The 21007-nt window shown below is 41.7% G+C and overlaps 2 protein-coding genes and 1 pseudogene across 7 annotated transcripts in view; 2 read left to right on the top strand and 1 right to left on the bottom strand.

Annotated features, from left to right (window-relative positions):
- Positions 1–6757, bottom strand: part of Slc25a40 (solute carrier family 25 member 40) — a 29874-nt gene extending 23117 nt beyond the window's left edge. The window contains exons 1-3 of one of the 3 annotated variants that reach the window (XM_042272723.2): positions 6575–6757; positions 1869–1939; positions 1619–1742 (exon numbers count right to left, since the gene is read on the bottom strand). In XM_042272723.2, coding sequence (XP_042128657.1) covers positions 1619–1718 — 100 coding nt within the window. In that variant the 5' untranslated portion in view covers positions 1719–1742; positions 1869–1939; positions 6575–6757. Of the gene's footprint in view, positions 1–1618; positions 1743–1856; positions 1940–6574 lie in introns of all 3 variants that reach the window. The other 2 variants (XM_042272722.2, XM_076566291.1) reach the window with 2 other exon arrangements.
- Positions 6758–6837: 80 nt separating this feature from the next.
- The window catches only part of Dbf4 (DBF4-CDC7 kinase regulatory subunit), a 30647-nt gene continuing 16477 nt past the window's right edge, over positions 6838–21007 (top strand). Inside the window, exons 1-4 of one of the 4 annotated variants that reach the window (XM_076566287.1) lie at positions 6838–7140; positions 8250–8422; positions 18414–18593; positions 20149–20199. In XM_076566287.1, the coding sequence (XP_076422402.1) occupies positions 7095–7140; positions 8250–8422; positions 18414–18593; positions 20149–20199 (450 nt within the window). In that variant the 5' untranslated portion in view covers positions 6838–7094. Of the gene's footprint in view, positions 7201–8249; positions 8423–18413; positions 18594–20148; positions 20200–21007 lie in introns of all 4 variants that reach the window. The other 3 variants (XM_076566288.1, XM_076566289.1, XM_076566286.1) reach the window with 3 other exon arrangements.
- Positions 10040–10220, top strand: LOC121828444 (U1 spliceosomal RNA; annotated as a pseudogene).

Genomic DNA, 21007 nt, shown 5'->3' with positions numbered 1-21007 from the left:
CTTCGAATCACTTCTCACAAGTACAAGTCATTCCTATCTGCAACTACAATTCCAGGGTGAATCTAACACAGTGTGTTAGAACCAACGCACTACACTCTTAAAATATGTTCTTTAAAGCAATGAACCAAAGTCCTAAAAGTCTAAAAATTTGAGAAAAACTTCATATTACAAGTAACTAAAACACAGACAGTGTGAGTCTTCCCAACCTGACCAATTTATTTGCATCAAATAAAGCCTTTAAGAAACAAAATTTGGGGTAGGCTAGCCATAAATTATCTTCAGCATTACCATCCATTTGGGAACAAAGAAAATCTGCATCTTATTTTCATTTGCATCCTCTATTTCATGAAAATAAGATAAAAATACCAAATTGTAGTTTCAAGAAAACTATTCCTCATCAAAGAAGAAAGTCACATTAGATAATTTGTAAGGTCATTATGAATTTGAATGCTGACCTAAATATACACCACAAAGCAACTGGTTTATATGTTCTAATCACTTCTTATCTTAATTAAATAAACTAGTCAACTTAAAAATCATTCAAATGGTAAGGTATCATGTATGCCATTTGGCTATGTCTATAAGAAATGCACTATACGATACATAAAAAACATAATCCTTAGAAACTTAAACTCTTAAGTTGCCCAAAATTCTCTTATTCCATATGTAAATGTTTTATTCCTTTTCTATTTTAAAAGACATAAGGGAACTGTGAAAGTTTAATACCGTTGATAGAGACCTCCAGTAACTTATTTTAAAACCAACCAATTTTCTTCCTCCTTTTTCTTTTGCTTTTTTGTTTTGTTTTGTTTCTCTATTATGTAGCCCTGGTTGTCCTGGAACTCTTATATATACCATGCCGCCCTGCAAAGATCTACATGCCTTTGCTTCCCAAGTCCTGAGATTAAAGGCATGTGCCCCCGCACCCAGCTGAAACTCCTTATTTTCAATTAAAAGATAAACCTCAGAAAAATTGGTATTCGAGAGTGCAGCCACGACCTGTGAGTGAAGAGGCAAGGACAGAAACTCAGTCTCTTCCTTTTCTGTTCTTTTCCCCTTGTCATGCTGATGAAGAAGTTCTGGCATCCTACATGTTGTATACTATCATTAGTCTGGGGCTGAGACGGCCCAGTGAAGGGCCTGCTACACAAGAATGCAGAATAGGCTTTGAATCCTTTCACCCACGTTAAACATTGGGCCCAGTGGCACTGGACTGTAATCCTAGCACTGGGGTGGCAAAGACAGGAGGATCCCTGGGGGCTTGCTAGCCAATCATTAAGCTCCAGCTTCAGTGAGAGGCTGTCTCAAAAAATTAAGTGGAGCAGGACTGAAGAAGACATCCAACATCGAACTCTGGCCTCCACACACACTTGCATACACATATGCATGCATGCATATGCACACACATACATACACAGGCACACACAGGAATAAGGTAAAAGCACAGATGTTGACACTGACTTCTGCTGTCACATGCACTCATACACAAACAACAAGTATGTATACATTCACACATCCCATACACACATCCCTCAAAAATAATATCATTACCTCACAGATAAAAAACTCTAATGGAACATTCAAAGTTACATAATCTGTACTGATAACATAATTTTACCCATTAGTGATGTCAATATAGCTCCAGTACAAGAGGCAATCATTTGCTGAAGAGGTGTCACTTGGACTGTTGGTGGTGGCCCCTCGGTTTCTGGCTCCATGTTTTTAACTAGTCGAAAAAGAATCTGTTGAAGCAAAATATAAAATAATATATGTGTACACACATATATATATAATACATAAAATGTATTATATACATACATATATATATATATAATATAAAATTTAGTGGAAAATACCTTCAACATTACCTGCTAAACTATAAAAACAATATCAGGAGTGCTTGCCTAACATGCTCAAGTCTTGGGTTTGATCCAAAGCACTGCAAAAATAAAGCAGAATAGAATAGAATAAAATTCGTATCAAAGCACATGTTTTTATCACTGCCCAAAGTAAGTAAGTTACAGATGGACGCTGGTGTGTAACTGCCATTAACAGCACACGCCCTGATAAGACCACGTTGGCTAAGCTGTATGAGTAGCATTACATCTGCAGGACAGGTAACCAACAGGTAAGGAAACACCCTCTGCCCAAAGCCAGAGGAAAAGCAGCTAACCAACAAGAACATACAAAATCTGTATGTTTAAAGAGAAACATTACATAGATACCTTCTCTATTCTAGAATAGAATACTATTTAATAATGCATAACTTTATTGAATATCAATAGTTGTTGCATAGTTATAAAATAAAAACACATGACCTTAATGGGCATCTCATAAAAACTTCTTGAGACAGACAATATTTATTACTTTTTGGAAGTCATATATACATACAAACACATTTAGACATTGATATATGTACATGCTGCTCTGAAAAAAACAGTAAATACTGTTTATGCTTAGTACTCTGCTATGAATATAATACAGATAAATCTTATATCACTTTTAATGCTTTACAGAGTGTATAATTATGCTTAAACAATCTCTTAGACTTAGGTTGTTGTCAAATTCTCAATGGCAAGCCATTCTGATATAATCTCCTATTCATGTATCTTTTTGTAGTCTCCTACACTTCCCTTGTTGAGGAAACTAAGGCAGCTAGGCTATAATATTTAAAAGCTGGGAGTGGTGGCACATTCCTTTAACCCCAGCTACAGGAGGCAGGCAAGAGAATCTCTGAGTTCAAGGCCAGCCCAGTCTACAGAGTGAATTCCAGCACAGCCAGGACTACATAGGCAGACCCAGTGGCAGACAAAACAACCTTTTTTTTGGGGGGGGGGGGGTTCGAGACAGGGTTTCTCTGTGTAGCTTTGCGCCTTTCCTGGGACTCACTTGGTAGTCCAGGCTGGCCTCGAACTCACAGAGATCAGCCTGCCTCTGCCTCCTAAGTGCTGGGATTAAAGGCGTGCGCCACCACCGCCCGGGTTTTTTGTTGTTGTTGTTGTTTTTTTTTTTTTTTTTTTTTTAACAAACAACCCTTAATACAAAGCCTGGGTGGTGGTGGACATCCCAGCTCTTAGGAGGCGGAGACAGGATGATGGAGCCACAGACTAGTCTGGACTTTACAGTAAAACTCGGTCACTCACTTACAAACTCCTTTCCAGGAGAGACTAGTGTACCCTTTCACTGGCTGTACGCCATCCCAATCACTCTTATGTTCACAGACCCTCTCTCATTACATGTGTCGGCCCCTCCCTCCCTCTGCTTCCTGGATGTCATGAGCTGAACCTCTCTGCTCGCCTGGGTGCTTTTGCCACAATGTTACATAACGACAGCTGGCAAATGAATCTAATACAAATAATTATTAATGGAGGCCGCAGTGAGTAGCAGATAAAGGTTAAGTCTATAAATAGGAAAGAAAAAAAAACCCCAACTTTTGGCGAGAAAGGCTTAAGTGGAAGGAAAAAAAGGAAAGTAACAGGTATTATAAAAGTATTCATCGTCTAAACTCAAGACTATAAAATGTATATTTGGTTATATGTGACATAATCTGAAAAAAGCAGATTAGGCCTCCTTTGATAATCACAAAAGTGGTGAAGTAGGTTGAGCAGATACTAACTTCATTAACACAAAAAAAAATTACAGAATAAGGGTTAATATTTGGCTACAGATGTAACTCAGTGGTAAAACACAAGGTACCAGGTTCAGTGTCCAGAACACACACACACACACACACACACACACACACACACACACACACACACACACACTTAAAATTTGCCCATGGTCATAAAATTACTTTAAGGCTAGACCAGTTCTAAATGAATTCATTTCTCTTGATTCATAGCCAAATACATGGCCAGTTAATTCCAGGGCTGTCCAAACTTTTGACATTGTGGCATAATGTGGTTATCTACAAATATGTTGGGCCACAAGTTGGCCTCCAGCTTTAATCCTAGAACTTGGGAGGCAGAGGCAGGCAGAGGCAGGTAGATTCAGATCTCTGAATTGTGAAGCCAACCTCATCTACATAGCGAGTTCCAGGGCAGCCAGAACTACATACTGAGACCCTGTCTCAAAAATAAAACAAAACAAATAAACAACAAAAAAAAACTACCAAAATTAAACAAACAAGTTGGACACACATAATTCTGCTCACTGTTCTTCAGTTTTTCTCAACAAGATGCTTTAATACAATTTCTTACTATAAATAACTCTGGCCCCATTCACTTATTCTTGAATGAAAACCCTTCATCTGAAGGACTCTATGAGGTACATTTTCAAGATCTACTTTAAGCTGGGTATGGTGGCTCATGCCTGTAATTCCAGCACTTGGGAAGCTGACACTAGAGGATCTCTACTGAATTCTAGGCCAGCCTGGGCTATGTAGTGAGTCCCAGGGCTAGGATGGGCTACAGGGAGACATCACCTCAAAGAGAAAAACAAGATCTAGCCGGGCGGTGGTGGTGTATGCCTTTCATCACAGCACTCGGGAGGCAGAGCCAGGCGGATCTTTGTGAGTTCGAGACCAGCCTGGGCTACCAAGCGAGTTCCAGGAAAGGCGCAAAGCGACACACAGAGAAGATCTGCTTTAACATAAAGCACATTCTTTTATAGGCCTGACTACTGACAGGACAGGTAAGGAGATTTCTGTTTATGACCAAGTCCTTCTTCCTGTGGCTACTATAAGATTTGAGTTTCACTAACTTTTTTTTAAAATGACACTGCATGATAGATTGAAATACTACTAACTACATGAAATATTACTAAGATTTGAGTTTCACTAACTTTTTTTTTAAATGACACTACATGATAGATTGAAATACAACTAACTAAAAACAAGAGTAGATTTTTTTTTTTTGCTCATTCATAGCTTGTAATTATCATTATGTAACACATAATGGAATCTAACAGCACAGGTCCAACACTTTCACTGTCCTGTCTCAAAAATATAACTCACCTTTCACAAGAGCATAAAATGGATTTCCACTTTTCATCACTTTCAAAAGAAAGTATCTTTCCCATATCCTGAAAACTTCAAAAAACCCAGTCTTTCCTTCTATCACTCCTTCCTTACTGGCATTTTTTTTTTTAACAAACAGTTTGCTCAACCTGTGACTTCAAACCCACGGTTTTAAACTAGTTCATAGCTATATTACCATTCAAATTGTACTTATCCGTATTACCATTCAAATTGTACTTATCTACATGATCATTCAGACTGTCATAAGGAAATGAATGGTATCTCCCACATCGAAACCACAGGCCTCCACTTCAGGTTTTAGCTGTTCTGAACTGTCTTGGGAATGGAGAAGTTGTGCAAGGCTCATCAGAATGACAGGAATTTTTAGAGCTCTTACTGTGCCAGGCGCTGTACTGTGCTCTCAGGAATATTCCATCCATCTCCCCCTTTTCACATAGACTAAAACTGAGCCTCAAAATTATCCAACTCCTATAGTTTAGTGAAGCTGGAACCACCTCAATTCTGTAAGAAAATTCCATGACTTCCCACCATGAAGTTTTGTTCCGCAGTTCTCTTCCAGCTCCTGAGCCTCAAGCTCGTTTCCTTATCCTCTGACCATCCCTACTTCTTTATCACACACACACACACACACACACACACACACACACACACACACACGCTCTATCTACTCCAAGGCATTCCACCCCTCACTCATGGCTTCAATTCTAGTCTGTATTCATGCTTCTCAAACATTTAAACCATTTTGCAAACATGGAAATTCCATGTTCTTTCTGTAGTTTATATTACATTTTGAAAATTGAGTTGCCCCCCCCCAAAAAAAATATTAAATGTTTGCTCAAACTGTATCGCCCCCTTCTCAAGATCAGTACGATGTCTCTTAATGTATATCTCCCCTTCTGGGCTCTCGCTCCCAGTCTTTTCTGTGAATACAAATATCCCCAACTGTCTAATAAACAGTTTAATAAAGACAGCTCCATGATTGTCGCTCTGGACTCCATCCTTAACCTGTTCAAAACAAAATCATTTCCTTTAGCAAACCTAATCCATCTTGGAGTCCTGACTTTGCCTAGCAGTCTCACAATTCACTGTCTGTGCTTCAAGATACTTATTTGCACTGACTGGTCTGAGGTACTACATTAAAAATCAATACTCAAGGCGGTCTATTATGGCCAGGAGTTAAGAAATGCAAAACAGTACAAAACATAACGTTTGTAAGGGTGAGTAAGCAGAAGTATAGTCAGAACAAGTTTTGATGAGGCATTCTCTCATCTATAAAGCAAAATTAAAACAAATCACAAACCCCTCAGTTTCGTCTTGACCATTAATCCATTTATCATTACCGTTTTACAGGTGAAAAACCCTGACACTTCATTTTCCACTCTTTTATTGTTGCAAAAGAAAAAAAAAAAAACATCCACACACACAGAGAAAGGACAGACCTGTACAGGACAAAAGTCCCCAAAGGGCAGCGGGAGTCGGGTCCAGCGGCTGACCCCCGCCCCGCCGCCACCCCGGCCACCTCTGCGGCCTGTCCAGGTCGGCGAGAGCCGGGAGAGCCGGGGCCCGCGTCCCACACGCGGCTAAGTGGCGTACCTGGCGGCGAGGCGCCTGCAAAAAGGCGGGGGTCGCAGCAAACGCAGCGGGTGATGCTGGCCACACGGCCTGCGAGGCTCACTGCACCCCCGGCCCGGGGCGCTCCACACTCCGGGGTGCGCAGCGCGGCGCCCGAGCTGGACAGGGACGCCGGCCCGCCGGGGTCTGAAGCCAGGCAGGCCCGCGCGCCGGGGGCGGGGCGAGGGGCGGGGCCCGGGGCGGGGGCGGGGCCTGCGGCGCGCGCGGCCCAGCGGGTGGAGCTTGCGCGAGGCCGGCCCGGCGTAGGGAGGGCGGGGAGCGCGTCGCCTGGGCGTCGCGGCCGCGTGACGCGTTTTCAAATCTTTAACCGCCGCGGCTCGCACGTCGGTGCTGCAGCCCCTTCCTGCTCGGAGGCTCGGCGCCGGAACCGGCCGTGGACGTCGGCCCGCGGGCGCGGCGGCCGGGCCTCGGAGCTCCGTGTTCGCGGCCGTCCCGTGCGGCGCCCGGTGCGGACCCAGCATGTAGGTGCCCGGTGGCTGCCATGAACCTGGAGACCATGCGGATCCACAGCAAAGCGCCTCTCCCCGGTACGGAGCCCCTCCCCCGCCGCCGTCCCTTTAATCCCTTCCTGCTCGGCCGCTTCCACGGTGGGTTCCAGCGAGGCTTCCCGCGGGGGCCTCGGCTGCTTCTGCACTTGCGTGGGTTCTGGGCGCCCCGAAGGCGGTGGGTCTGCGGCAGGGCCCCTCGTGCCCTCCGGCCGCAGCTGCCGTCCCCCATCCCCGGGGCTGCGAGCTGCAGACAATGCGCGGGTCCCCGACGGACAGCCGGCCGCGCCGCCCGCTCCGTTTGCGGCTGTTAGCTCCTTCCCTCGTAATTAAAGCAGTGTTTGTGTGTGTGTAACTCGCCGTGTTGATTTCAACCTCCTAGACACCTGAAGACAAAAACAGGTTCCTATTTCAGTTGCATTGTGTCGTATAAAAATAAAAATTCACGATGAAAAGTTTTCCTGAGAAGATACATGTGTGTCTTTTAACCAGGCCATAAAATGCAGGTTGCTTTTGAAAAGTTGATAGAAGTTGCTTAATTCTCATCTGCTTTTAAAATAGAAGGAAGGAGATAAATGGCGATGTCCTTAGTGGGCCTGAGTCCTTAATATGTAAGCAGAGTGCATGAACTAGATCGTTTATTTCGTTTTAGGACTAGACAAAACTATGAAACCACAATTTGAGCACTCAGTAAGTAACCCTTGAGGATTGGGTTGTTTATTCTAGATACTTTTTTTTTTTTTTGCCGAGGTAAATAAAGTTTTAAAATTTGAAACACCTGTGTTGAGTTTTCACAGAACTGCTGACTTCAATAAGTAAATACTCCCGTGAAGTTTACATCCTGAGAAAGTAAGTTTTTCAGAAAGGCTTTATAGAGTTCCCTTCATACATAAACAGGAATAAATAATGTCTACTTTCTGCTGATTCAGCTCCTGTTCTCCACTATAGAATTAATTTATGGAAACCATACAGGGCAGTTTGCCTTCATCCTAAGTGGTGATATTCAGGAATACATTTAGATTCTAACTACTTAAGTTGGTGTGACTAATAATTTTCCTTTCTGTGGTAAGGTCGTTTAATGTTTTCTAAGCAGGTAAATTTTTGTCTGCATAAAGCAGACCTGATTACCTGATTCTTTTTTGTAATCACAGGTGGCATCCAGGACAAAAATGAAAAGAACAGACCGTCTTTGAAATCCCTGAAAACTGATAATAGACTGGAAAAATCGAAATATAAGCCTCTTTGTGGAAAAATATTTTACCTTGACTTGCCTTCTATCACCGTATGTGAAAAACTCCAAAAAGACATAAAGGATCTTGGCGGGGTAAGTGAAAACTGCACGCTCACAGAGAGTAGAAAATTACTCTAGCACCTTATGATATGAAATCATTAAAGAATTTCATTTTGGCAAACTATAGCCATTTAGTGAATAGCAGCCTAAAAACTATGAATTGTTTATTATTAATGAATTATTTGGGGACTGGGAGTGTAGTCCAGTGGTTGAGCACCTACTGGGCATGTGCAAGATTTTCTGTGCTCAAGTCCCAACACCAAAGGACAAAACACATTTTTTAGCCTTTTGTCACCTGACAAAATGTTTCTGTGATGAGTGGTTAAGAATAAAGGAAAGAGAGTCCTTTGTCCTAGTGAACTGCCTTCCAAATCAGCAGGAACTACTTGACTGATTACTGAGGGGCTGTTATGTGTTAAAATAGTTCTTTAGTGATATATCTATGATGTGACTTTTATAATGTACGTACGTGTGTGTGTGTGTGTGTGTGTGTGTGTGTGTGAGAGAGAGAGAGAAAGAGAGAGAGAGAGAGAGAGAGAGAGAGAGAGAGAGAGAGAGAGAGACAGAGACAGACACTACTGAGTAAACAGCAGCCCATTATTGAGGGAACAGTTTGGAGTATTAGTTAAACTGTCTTCCCTGTTATAAACATTACTTAGATGATTAGAAAACTTAGGCAAATTCTAAAAGATTTCTTAGTTGTAATGTTAATATTACCTAAATTCTAGCAAATGAGGGTATTAGTATTTTTACTGTTTCAAAGGTTTCTGCTGGACTGGAATTTTGAGTTTCTGAAAGTTCACATTTCTAGTCTGGAAATTCAAAAGAGTATTTCACAGATTCCTTAGAATTATAAAGGGGGGGGTTGGTAAATAGAATTTTTTTCTTTTTTGTCGATTACATTCATATACGAATTTTAATGTAATCAGTTACCCCTTATTACCCTTCCTTCTCGTTCCTCTCTTGCTCACTCTCCTTCATAGCTAGGCCCCTTCCAACTCCCCTGAACATCCTACTTTTCTGATACTCATTTTGTTGACTCATTATCACGTATTTATGGTGGCATTTATCATAATGGCCCATATGGCTGCACTTCTAGAGGTCATGGTTGATAGACCTGCCACCATTGACTGTGTGGCCTGTCAAGGGTATGGTAATGTGCTTACTGCCCGAGATAGGTGTGAAGACCCCCGTTTCAGAATGAAGTGCTGTCTGCTGGTCTAATCCCAGAGAAACATGGCATGCCGCCATTCTTTCTTTTAGCTGTCAGTGGCCAATGGATGCTTGGTAGCTTTCTCAGGTGTGTTGTTCACTCTGTTGACTTTAGGTTCGATTCACTGATGTTTGGATTTGTTTTTAGCAGTAGGTGCTTCAGATAATGGTATATCTATAAATCCAGTGTGGGAAACCTGTGAAAAGGAAGCTTTGAGTCAATTAGCAATGTGACCACTGGGACAGGAATCATTTCCACTGCTCGTTTCTTTTTCTCCCATCTTCACGGCACTTTCTAAGGTATTTTCAAGAAACAGCATTTGAATTACTTCTGCCATAGATAGTAGTTAAGGAAGATTTTGATTTTCTTATATGTGTCAAATTTTACCATCAAATAGTTTCGAGTATCCCAGTGGACATATTAGAAGCGTAAGCTTTATACTTATGTGGCAGGGGAGTTACCATGATCACGAAGGTGATTCTCCCATGGTAGGGCTGATCCATGGCACTCTTACATAGCACTCATAGTACAGTACATCTGTCCCGACCCTGTGATTTCCTAAATGCAAAGAGCTCTGCTGCACAATTTGTTATTGGAGATTGCATCTGCACTCTCCCCCCAGCAAAAAAAGTACTGGGCCAGTGAGGTAGCTTGCCAGTAAGGGAGGGCGTTTGCTGCCAAACCTGGCAACCTGATTGTGATCCTTGGGACCCATATGGTGAAAAGAGAAAGCCGACTTCCACACTTTACTAACATTCTTATTGGAAAAAAGGTACTTAGTTGTGGTCTTAACTTTCCTATATAACTCAATGATGTCAATTCACTTCCTAGGTCCAAACACTAATTTTGTCAAGTAGTCATTTAAAAGGTTATGTTTTTCCCCAGTTCCTAGTTTTATATAACCTTTCTATCCTTTTTATTACTTTTTTTGCTTCAGATCATCCCAATAATGTCATTGTTTAATTGACCAATTCTGTATTATTTTCTAGTCTTAATGAAAGCATGTTAGTATCCTATTCATTTGCACAGGATACTCATGACAATTAAATTGCAGTCAGCTTTCACAAACTTTGTTTTATACTGTTAAGAAAAGTAGCTAAATCAAAACCACGTAAGGACATAGAGCCAGGCTTGCTGGCATATATGCTTCTAATCTCAGGGTTTAGGGAAGGCTGGAGGATCATGAGTTCAAAAGCTCATGTGGCTTGGGCTATGTAGTAAGACCCTATTTAGAAAAACAGAAGGAAGGATAGGCCGGCCCATTTCTAAACAGTTTGGACTAGAGTAAAACAATTGGAGAAAGATAAATATAAGGGTGATGGTCACCACTTTATTGGCAGCATGGAACTGGGAGAGCAGGGCCTACTAATGAGGTGGACTAAAGTCTCGTGCAGTAGCCAACTTTATTCAGAGCACCAGGCAACTTATACTCTGAGGGTTAAGTGAAAGGGACCATTGTTTGCTCAGGACACCCCAAGACCAAGTTCTCAGCACAAAGGAGATTTATTTCCCCCAGAGGGACAGAGGGCAGGGAATAAAAGAGAAAACAGGAGATAGAGGACAAAGGAGAAGGGGTGGGCACGATAAAGGACTACCTCTGGATAGAGAGGGGACAGACATGACCTGTAGGAAAATAAAGGTACAAGGGGAAACCCTATGTTGGGATGAGTGTTTTAATTTTAACTGGGCATGTTAATTAGGAGAGCCAAAGGGGACTTCTGATTGCTGGACTTTAATACTTTGACAGCTGGACCTTGGTAGTCAGCCTCAGGAGAGAAGGAAGTGGCCAAATAAGGGAATAGATCTTGGTGGCTGGCTTTAGGGATGTAATCTAATGGTTTTTAGCAAGGCCAGGGAATGGGGGAGAAGGGCGGGGCCTGCCAGAGCCATGTTTGCCATTCTTTGGCTGGCTAGAGTTCCTTCATTAAGAAAATCACATTCATGCCGGGCGGTGGTGGCGCACGCCTTTAATCCCAGCACTCGGGAGGTAGAGCCAGGCGGGAGGCAGAGCCAGGCGGATCTCTGTGAGTTCGAGGCCAGCCTGGGCTACCAAGTGAGTTCTAGGAAAGGCACAAAGCTACACAGAGAAATCCTGTCTCAAAAAAAACAAAAAAAAAAAAAAAAGAAAGAAAATCACATTCAGCCAGGCGGTGTTGGCACACGCCTTTAATCCCAGCACTCAGGAGGCAGAGGCAGGCAGATCTCTGAGTTCAAGGCCAGCCTGGTCTACAAAGTGAGTTTCAGGAAAGGCCCAAAGCTACATAGAAAAATCCTGTCTTGAAAAACCAAATTAAAAAGAAAAAAAAAAATCACATCCATAAGGATAAGCCACATGTGGAAAAACCATGTTTTTCCAGAGAGGCACATGACTAACAGCTGAAGTAACTCTCTCCTGTCCGCTACACCTGGAGGGGCATGAAAACACATTCCAAGAACAATTCTGTGTTTTGAAGAAACTGAGGTCACAAGACTTGTTTTTTTGTTTGTTTGTTTTTTGTTTTTGTTTTTGTTTTTGTTTTTTTGGAGTTTTCTCACTAGCACTCAGAATTCTCATGTGACTCCATTCCTGGGCTATGTTCCAACAGGGCCAGACCTTACTATGTTGTGCTCCTGAGGACAGAGTTAAGTATAATTTTGTGTTTAGCCATTAAGACAGGGGCCAACAATTTCCAGTAAATTGAAAACCATGGTAAAACTATAATTTGTAGACGAATTGCTAAACGGTCTTATTAAATAAAAAACTCTGAGCCAGATATAGGGGTAAAAACCTGAGAGATCAGGAAAATAGGGAAAGCCACAGCTAATCTTACCTCACCATCTCCACAGCTTCCAAATGTGAGCTACTTCCTGTCTTCCCACATCTGTATGCCTTTCTGTTCTGTTCTCTCATTCACTCTCTCAGCCCAGCTACATCACTTCCTCTTCCTGTCCAGCTCTGTCACTTCCTGTCTGTCTGTACAGCCCTCCAGACCTCTGGTTGGTACTGGGATTAAAGGCATGTGTCACCATGCCTAGTTCTGTTCTCCAGTGTGACCTTGAACTCACAGAGATCCAGACAGATTCCTGCCTGCCAAATGATAGGATTAAAAGCAGGTACTACCATTGCCTGACGTCTGTCTAATATAATGGCTGGCTTTTTCCTCTGATCTCCAGACAAGCTTTATTTATTAGAGCACAAATAAAATATCACCACAATAATTGAGCGGTTATCTGAGTGTGGTTTGCAGGGCATGGTATTGTGTTTTGTTAGGCTCAAAAATAAATCCTGTGCCTGTCTTTCCTGAAGCTCTAATCTAGATAGAGATGGCATGGTTTTGTGTGAAAAATCTTTTCCTAGGGAGATACAACACACATCTATTCACCCCAGGTAGGGATCCCATGACAGATCAAAATATGGATACCACCAAAGTATAACTTGGTGAATTAATGAATTTTATTGGGATTACTTATAGGAGCAGAAATGATTCAAAGATAGCTGCTTCACCAAGCCCCACCCCAGTGTGAGTGACAGCTCACAAAAGCTGGGAAACCTGGAGCACACTGCCCAGCCTGCAGGCAGCTCAGGAGGTTGGAGAGTGTCCTTTCCAAGTAACTGGTCTAAACCTCTTCCAGGAAGCTTAGCTGGTTTCTGCTTCTTCCAGGCAGCTGGTCTGGTCTCAGAGTCTTTGCAGCTTTCTACTTTGAGAGTCTTTACACTTCACTTCCTTTCATCCGAGAGGAACACTCAGCTTTTATTGTTTGCTCTATCAGGGAGGGGCCTAGTGAATCTGGTCAGTTTCTGAGACTTCCTGAAGCTATTTTGAGTTGTTTACCTTCCTGCTTAAGGAGCTTCCTGTAGGATGAACTGTTTCAATCCTCTAGGAAACTTACACAACACATGGGTACAGTTGATTATAATATAACATAAAAGGAAAGGGGAGATTACTTCCAGCTGAAGAATTTTAGAGGACATTGTGTGGGCACAATAACTAAGTCATTATAGAACAGCCCTGTGAATTCTTTAATAGAATATGTAGAAATTGCTTTTAGGACACAGATGAAAATGCCTACTTGCCAATATGAATCAGCACAGTTAAAGTTTGGGTTGGGTCTTAAAGGTCTGTTAGGGATGTACTTAATACACTGTGCATAACTTTTGGAAAGAACTTAGTTACGATGTGTGCCTGTATAGGTGTGTCTGTGTACCTGATGGTGCTACAACATACCTTGAGATTGAAATTTAGATATGGAAGTGGCAGTAATCAGTTACGTTAGAACCAAATTATAAAGGACATTTCCTACATTATGAAGGATAGAGGAGTACGTTTGGGCTTTTGAGGGGGTGAGGGTGGACATGGCTTTGTGTTAGGACAGATCATCCTTTATACCGCAGGCTGGCCTAGAACCTTATAATATTCCGTCTTCATTTCCCCAGTGTTGAAATAACAGAGACCTGAGCTGTTGCTACACCCACCAGAGGTGGTTTTCTGGTTTGGTTTCCTTTTGGTTTTGTGGTAATGTTATTTTTGAGTTTTAAGACAGTTTCTCTGTGTATTGTACTGTGCCCAGAACTACCACAGAAGGTGTTTATTATTATTGATTTTAAGGTGTGTGTACACAAAACATCATGGGTGCCCAAGGAAGCCAGGAGAGGGCATCAGACCCCCTAGAACTGGAGTTATGGATGGTTGTGAGCTGCCATGTACATGCAGTGCGCTGAATCCAGAGTCTTCTGTGTAGTAAGGGCTTAATCAGCTGAGCCATCTCAGCTCTTACATTAAGGAGTTTTAACTTGGTTTATAAGAAATGTAAAACTGGGAAAATTTTATAGTATTATAGTAGTGTAACATGCAGGCCAATGAGTGAAAGCTTATAAATAAACTATTTTATATATAGTTAGTTGTTTTTGTTTCTTAAATGACAAGTCATTTTCAGGAGAGCTGGATATCTACATGCAAAAGGATGAGTTTGGACATTTACCTTACATCATATGCAAAAAAATTAACTCAAAATGGATCCAAGTAAGAGGCTAAATAATTAGAAAATGTTAGAAGAAATATTTATAATATTGAGTTTTTGCAGTGATTTCAGTAATACCAAAATTATATCTACTCATCGGCAGCAATTTTAAAAGACTCTTAAGTTAACTTAGTTAAAATGAACAACTCATCCCTCTCCTAGGACATTAACAAGAAACCCACCAAAGGGTAGAGAATATTTTGTGAATCATTCATGTTCGTTCAGTTGATAAGAGTGCTTGCTAGGCCTACATAGAGCTCTGGGGTCAGTCCTCCATTGCATAAAATGCAAACAGTGGCACAGACGTGTGGCAGTGGCATCAGAACATTCAGGAGGTAAGGGCAAGAGAATCAAGACATTCAGGGTCATCCATAGGTCAAGGTCATCATAGACTCTGAGTCCTGTTTCAAAGCAAAATGGTTTATCATATATCTAATAAGTGATTTATGTACAGAATACATGGAGACCTGCATTTCCACAACAGAAGGATAATTCATTGGTGAAGCGGGCTGCAGAGATGAGATGGCTCAGCAGTTAAAAGCACTTGTTCTTACAGAGGACCTGGGTTCAGTTTCCAGGACCCACATGGTGGTTCACTATCGTCTGTGTATAGTTCTAGGTGACCTGACACCCTCCTGGCCTCAGCAGGCACTAAGCACACACAGATATACATATATGTATGTGCATATATGTATATATGCATGCAAACCCTCATACACATAAAAATAAATAATAGGTGAAGGGCCTGAAGAGACATTCAAAAAAGATGTACCAGTAGCCCACAGCATTCTAATCATCAGGTAAATGCAAATCTAAACCTTAGTAATGACATTAGCTACTGGCAAAAAAAAAAAAAAAAAAAAGAAAAGAAAAGAAAATAAGTGTTAACTTTCACAGTCTTTTACTTGTCCACTGGTGGTAGGAATGTAAAATGAGGCAACAGCTTTGCAGACCGTATGGGTGGTCTCAGGAAAAAAGGTTTCTTAGTATATATATATCTGAAAGAATTGAAAGCAGGGTGTCAAAGAGATGTGGACATCTGTAGGCTGAGCAGCAGTCTGGTGAACAGCATTCCTCCACGGTCTCTGCTTCAGTTCCTTCAGGCTCCTGCCCTGGCTTCCCCTAGACCAGTGGTTCTCACCTGGTGGGTCAAGACCCCTAACCCATTGGAAAACACAGATTTACATTGCAATTCATAACAGTAGCAAAATGACAATTATAAAGTAGCAATGAAATAATCGTATGGTTGGGGGTCACCACACCATGAGGAACTGTATTATTAATGGGTTGCAGCATTAGGAAGATTGAGAAGCACTCTCTAGATGATGGACTGTTACCTGGAAGTATCAGCTGAGATAAACCCTTTCCTCTCCAAGTTGTTTCTGGCTGGTGTTTTAGCACAGTAACAGAAAGCGAATTAGGAAAGGAGTACTAATCCATGAGCTGATGTTCTGGACTGAATGAAATTGAGAACACTAGCGGAGCGCCAGCATTCATCTTTCTCTGCTTCATGACTTACTGTGATCAGCCACTTCATGCTCCCACTGTCACACCTTCTCTGCTGTGTTGGGTTGATTATATTCCCTCAGATCCTGAGCCAGAACGAACCTTTTGTTCCTTAAGTTGCTTTTGTGAGGTATTTATTAGAGCCAATGAGAAAGGTAACAATACAATGACTGACTGATCATCCGGTTTTAGTTCTCTTTCTTTTGTATAGCCAGAGCAGTAGCTGGGGCTTGATCCTGCCTTTATGGTCTGTCTAACTTTCAGAGTCTATCTCCAAAGACCATAGAACAGTGGTTCTCAACCTTCCTAATGCTGTGACCCTTTAATACAGTCCCGCATGTTGTGGTGATGACCCAACCTTACAATTGTGTCATTGCTACTTCATAACTGTAATTTTGCTGCTGTTAGGAATTGTGGTGTAAATATCTGATATGTGATCCCCCCGCAAGGGTCATGACCCACGGGCTGAGAGCCACTGCTGCAGAGTGCTTTCACCATTTTATTTATTTGTTTGTTTGTTTTTATTTCAAGTGTTTGAGGGTTTCTCCTGCATATGTCTGTGCACCACATGCATGCAGGCCTGAAGAGGTCAGAAGAGGGCATCCGATCCCCTGGAACTGAAGTTACAGGTGTTGTGAGCCACCGTGTGGGTGCTGGGAACTGAACCGGGGTACTCTGGAAGAGCAGCCAGTACTCTTACCTGCTGAGCTGTCTCTCGAGCGTGTTTTCGCCTTAATACCTCACAACTGGAATTAAATTTCTACAATATAAGTGGGAACATTCAAACTATAGCAGTGAAGTTCCAGAATAGTCATGTTCATTGAGACAAATTAAGTAGAGGTTATCAGCATGAGGACATGGAGGATTAAAGGATTTAAATTTGGAATGAAAATGTTCTAGAAATGGATAGTAGTGGTGGTTGTATAGCATTATAAAGGTGGGGATTGCCTCTGAATTGTTACGCTTAAAATAGTTGAACAAAGCTGGGTGGTGCTGTCACATACCTTTAGTCCAGCGCTCAGGAGGCAGAGGTGGGGCATTTCTGTGAGTTTGAGGCCAGCCTGTTCTACAGAGCGAGTTCCAGGACAGCCAAGGTTACACAGAGAAACCCTGTCTCAAAAAAAAAATGTTAAACTAGTGTACATACATACATACACCGTGTGTGTGTGTGTGTGTGTGTGTGTGCGCGCGCGCGCGCACACACTGAAAAAGGGTTACTAGAGACGATGCAGTTTAAGACAGTATTTTATATATAAATTATTATTTACATTCTTTCCTGTCTTTATACAAGACTCATTTTCTGGAATAAATGTGAATACTTTATTAGCTGGTCAGTGGAAATGAGTGTTGCCTGGGGGAAAAAGAAAACAGTTTGCATTTCACTAAGGTTGCTCCTGTCAACAGCCAATTTTGAGTTAATGTAGCTTAAATTAACTTAGCTATCACAAGCTTTGCTTCATTTTGGTTTTAGCATCTTAAACAATTTTTATTCTGTGTGTGTGTATGCACATGTAAGTGTGCGCGCATGAGGAGAACTTGCAGGAATTGTTTTTCTCCTTCTGCCCTGTGAGTCCAGGTGATCAAACTCAGATCGGCACCAACCTATTGAGGCATCTTGCTGACAGACCTTGCTATTCATAGTGTGACTGTAGGAATTAGACAGAGCTTTTACTAATTCCCTAGTCTTCCGTGTAAGCTCTATTTATATGGTGTGCATTTTAATAACATTCACTTTCATGTGTGTGTCCCCATAAAGCATGTTAGGGCATTTTCTTCTAACAATTTTAGCCTTGTTGAGTAAAAGTTTTCTCTTCTAAGTTTAAGTCTTAGAAAATGTTATAAACTTAATGGTTTAAAACTGTGATGTACCAGATATTAGCTAATTCATTAAGAGTAAGTAAAATTTAAAATTCAGTGACCTGGCTATAATAACTACATTTTGGGCGCTTAGTCACCGCATGTAGCAGGTTTGTGCAATGTTGTTACGTGGTGCAGGCAAGGAACAGTTCATCTCTGTAGGAAACTTGGTTGGTATGAATGACTCCAGCAAGTCACTTCAGTTTTCATCTCCATATACACAGATAATTGCCATGGGAGTACGTGGACTACATTAATTAGGACAAAGTACTTAAGAATAGTAGTTAGCACATGACATTATTATACTGTTAACGGAACCCCCTCCTTTCTCAGAACTACTGGTAATTTTCAGTTACCAATTTGTGAGATACTAGATTACATCAAATTGGAATTTGCAGTGTTTTTAATTAGCTTTGGAGTTTTTATTGAAAATACTTTGTTTTCTTGTAGCGAGTTGAAGAATTTCTCAGCAAAGATATCAGTTATCTTGTTTCAAATAAAAAGGAAGCAAAATATGCACAAACATTGGGTCGAAATTCTCCTGTACCAAGTCCAGAATCTGCGTATACTGCAGAAACCACCTCACCTCATCCTAGCCATGATGGAAGTTCCTTTAAGTCTCCAGACAGAGTAAGTGTGCTCTACATGCTTTGAGACTCTAGAAAAGGGGATCTCATGGTTTCCTAGTTGTGAGACAAGCTCTCGCTGTAGCCCTCTGAGGCTAGTTTGGAACTCCCTACATAGCCCAGACTGACCTCAAAATTCTCAGCCCTCCGGCCTATCTCCCAGGTACTGAGACTATAGATGTTTACCCTCACCCCTGACTCTGGGCTTTCAGTAGCAGGCTTATAGCATGTAGATGGATTGGTTAGAATAAAGCAAAGCTCTGTGCTTTCTCACTGTTGATAACGTTGGCTGTCGTTTTGAAAGGTAATAATTTTTCCTTAATAATACAGTGTAGTCAAGTTGTGCCCTGACTCCTAAAGTGTACTTGTACTTTAGGGGGTAACTTTTACTTTTAGAATACTTTACAATGAAAGTTAATAGCTAGTATTCTTTTGAAGAAAAAATAGAAACATAAAATTTTCAAAGTAGAGAAAAGCAAATCGACCAGTTCCAGCTTACTGCCAATTTCACACTCTCAATTTGGGCATAATTTTACACATCCAGGGCTTGGTGGGAAAATCACAATATTTTGTGACGGATAGAAAATGTGTGTGTGATGAGATAGGTTAAAATCCAGGCTAAAAAGGTACTGGCGGTAAATCCCTGTCAATTCATTGCCGTGAAGTTGGAAGACAAAAGGAAGGACAAACTGATTGATTGAAATACTTAGAGAAGAGAGTGAGAGATAAAACACTTAATGGATCTAAATTGTTAGGTTGACATGTAATTAAGTGGCCACGCCTTCCTTATCTGTGATAGCCTTATGGAGAGAAAAAGGAAACAGGAGTTACATCGGAGATCGCTTGGGAAGAGAAGACGGCGGGCTTGTGCGTTAGTGCTCTTTGGGGAGAAGGTCGTGTACCAGCAACAAGCTCTCGATTTGTTCATAGCCTTTCAGCAACTTTCCATGCTGTCTTAGTTTAAAAGTGAGGTAGTTTATAAGAAGTTGTGTATCAAGTTTATTTTTCTTGACTCTTCAGTCAATGCAGAACTAAGCCAGGCCTGCTATCCCCGCTCCTGGGACTGTGAAGCAAGAGGATTGCAGTTTCAGGGCCAGCCTGGGCGACTTAGTGAGAGCACATCTAAAGTTACTTACGGTGTTAGAAGCACTGGAGACAGAGCTCGGTTGTAGGGTGGCTGCTAGAATGTATCACCAAAAAGGAAAGACTAAAATCTAAAATGTTAACCTGACAATTGTAGATTTAAAATTGCAGTGGATACTAGCTATTTTCATCTTTGTTACATTTACTAAACAGTTGACCCTCTGGGATCTCATTCAGTTTCTTTTTGTTCTTGGTGTGTTTTGTTGTTTTCTCCACTAGAAAAAAAGAAAAAGAGGAAAAGGAATTTTTTTACTAATCTGTCTTACCAAGAGAATAATGAAGTCACTTTTGACCATGTATTTGCTGTGTTCCTAGCCATTGGGGCTTGATATAAACAAAATTTACCTACTTTAATGATTTCCTCTTTCTAGCCCTTTCTGTAACTGTTTACGTTTGTCATCTTGGTCTTTGTGCAGGTGTGTCTGAGCCGAGGAAAGTTGTTAGCTGAGAAAGCTGTCAAGGATCATGTGAGTAGGAACTTGAAGTTCACAGTGTGTGGTGCAGCTAGAGCTCATTGGGATGGGGCTGGTCTAGCATACATTCGGTCCTAGGATCCACCCCAGCTCTTCATAAGCCAGGCAGAGCAGCATTAGGGAAGCCAGCCAGGGCAGAAGACCCTGTCATGCAGAGACAGGCAGGGAAAACACTTGCAGTGCATATTCTACGTCTTGATTGTCTGATTTGCTGAGACAGAGTCTCATGTAGTTCAGGCTGGCCTCAGATTTGCTTGACTTCCAAGTGCTGACATTATAGATAGGTATTACCACACCCAGCTATATTTTATTAAAAATTTAACTGTAGGCTGGGTAGATGTCTCAGTGGGTAAAGCCAAGACTACTGACCTTAGTTTGATACCCAGGATCCAAATGGTGGAAGGGAAGAACTGACTCGTGCAGATTGCCCTCTGATCTCTAGGTGTGCACTGTGATGTGTGCACCCACACACATACACAAAGACATGAACACATGGAAAATAAGTAAATGTAATAAATTATTTGACTTGGACTGGCCGTAAAGTTAGTAAAAAAAAGCCTGCCATGAACGCATGAACTAAATCTGGATGCCCAGAATCCACATAAAAAGTAAAAAGCCAGGCATGGCAGCAGGTGCCTCGAATCCCCAGCCTTGGAGTTTTTTTGGCGGTTGGGTGGGGCTGGTGGGTCCCTAAAGCTAATTGACTAGCCAGCCTAGCTGAATTAGTATGAGAGACCAGCTCCGACCTGTTGAAGGGTTCTTGTGGGGAGGAGAGAAGAATGAGGAAGTGTCAGATAGGAAG

This window comes from Peromyscus maniculatus, chromosome 3 (assembly GCF_049852395.1).
Source record: "Peromyscus maniculatus bairdii isolate BWxNUB_F1_BW_parent chromosome 3, HU_Pman_BW_mat_3.1, whole genome shotgun sequence".
In the NCBI taxonomy this organism is placed as follows: Eukaryota; Metazoa; Chordata; class Mammalia; order Rodentia; family Cricetidae; genus Peromyscus; species Peromyscus maniculatus.
Note: the sequence above shows the minus strand (reverse complement) of the source record. Positions and strands in the feature narration are given on the sequence as shown.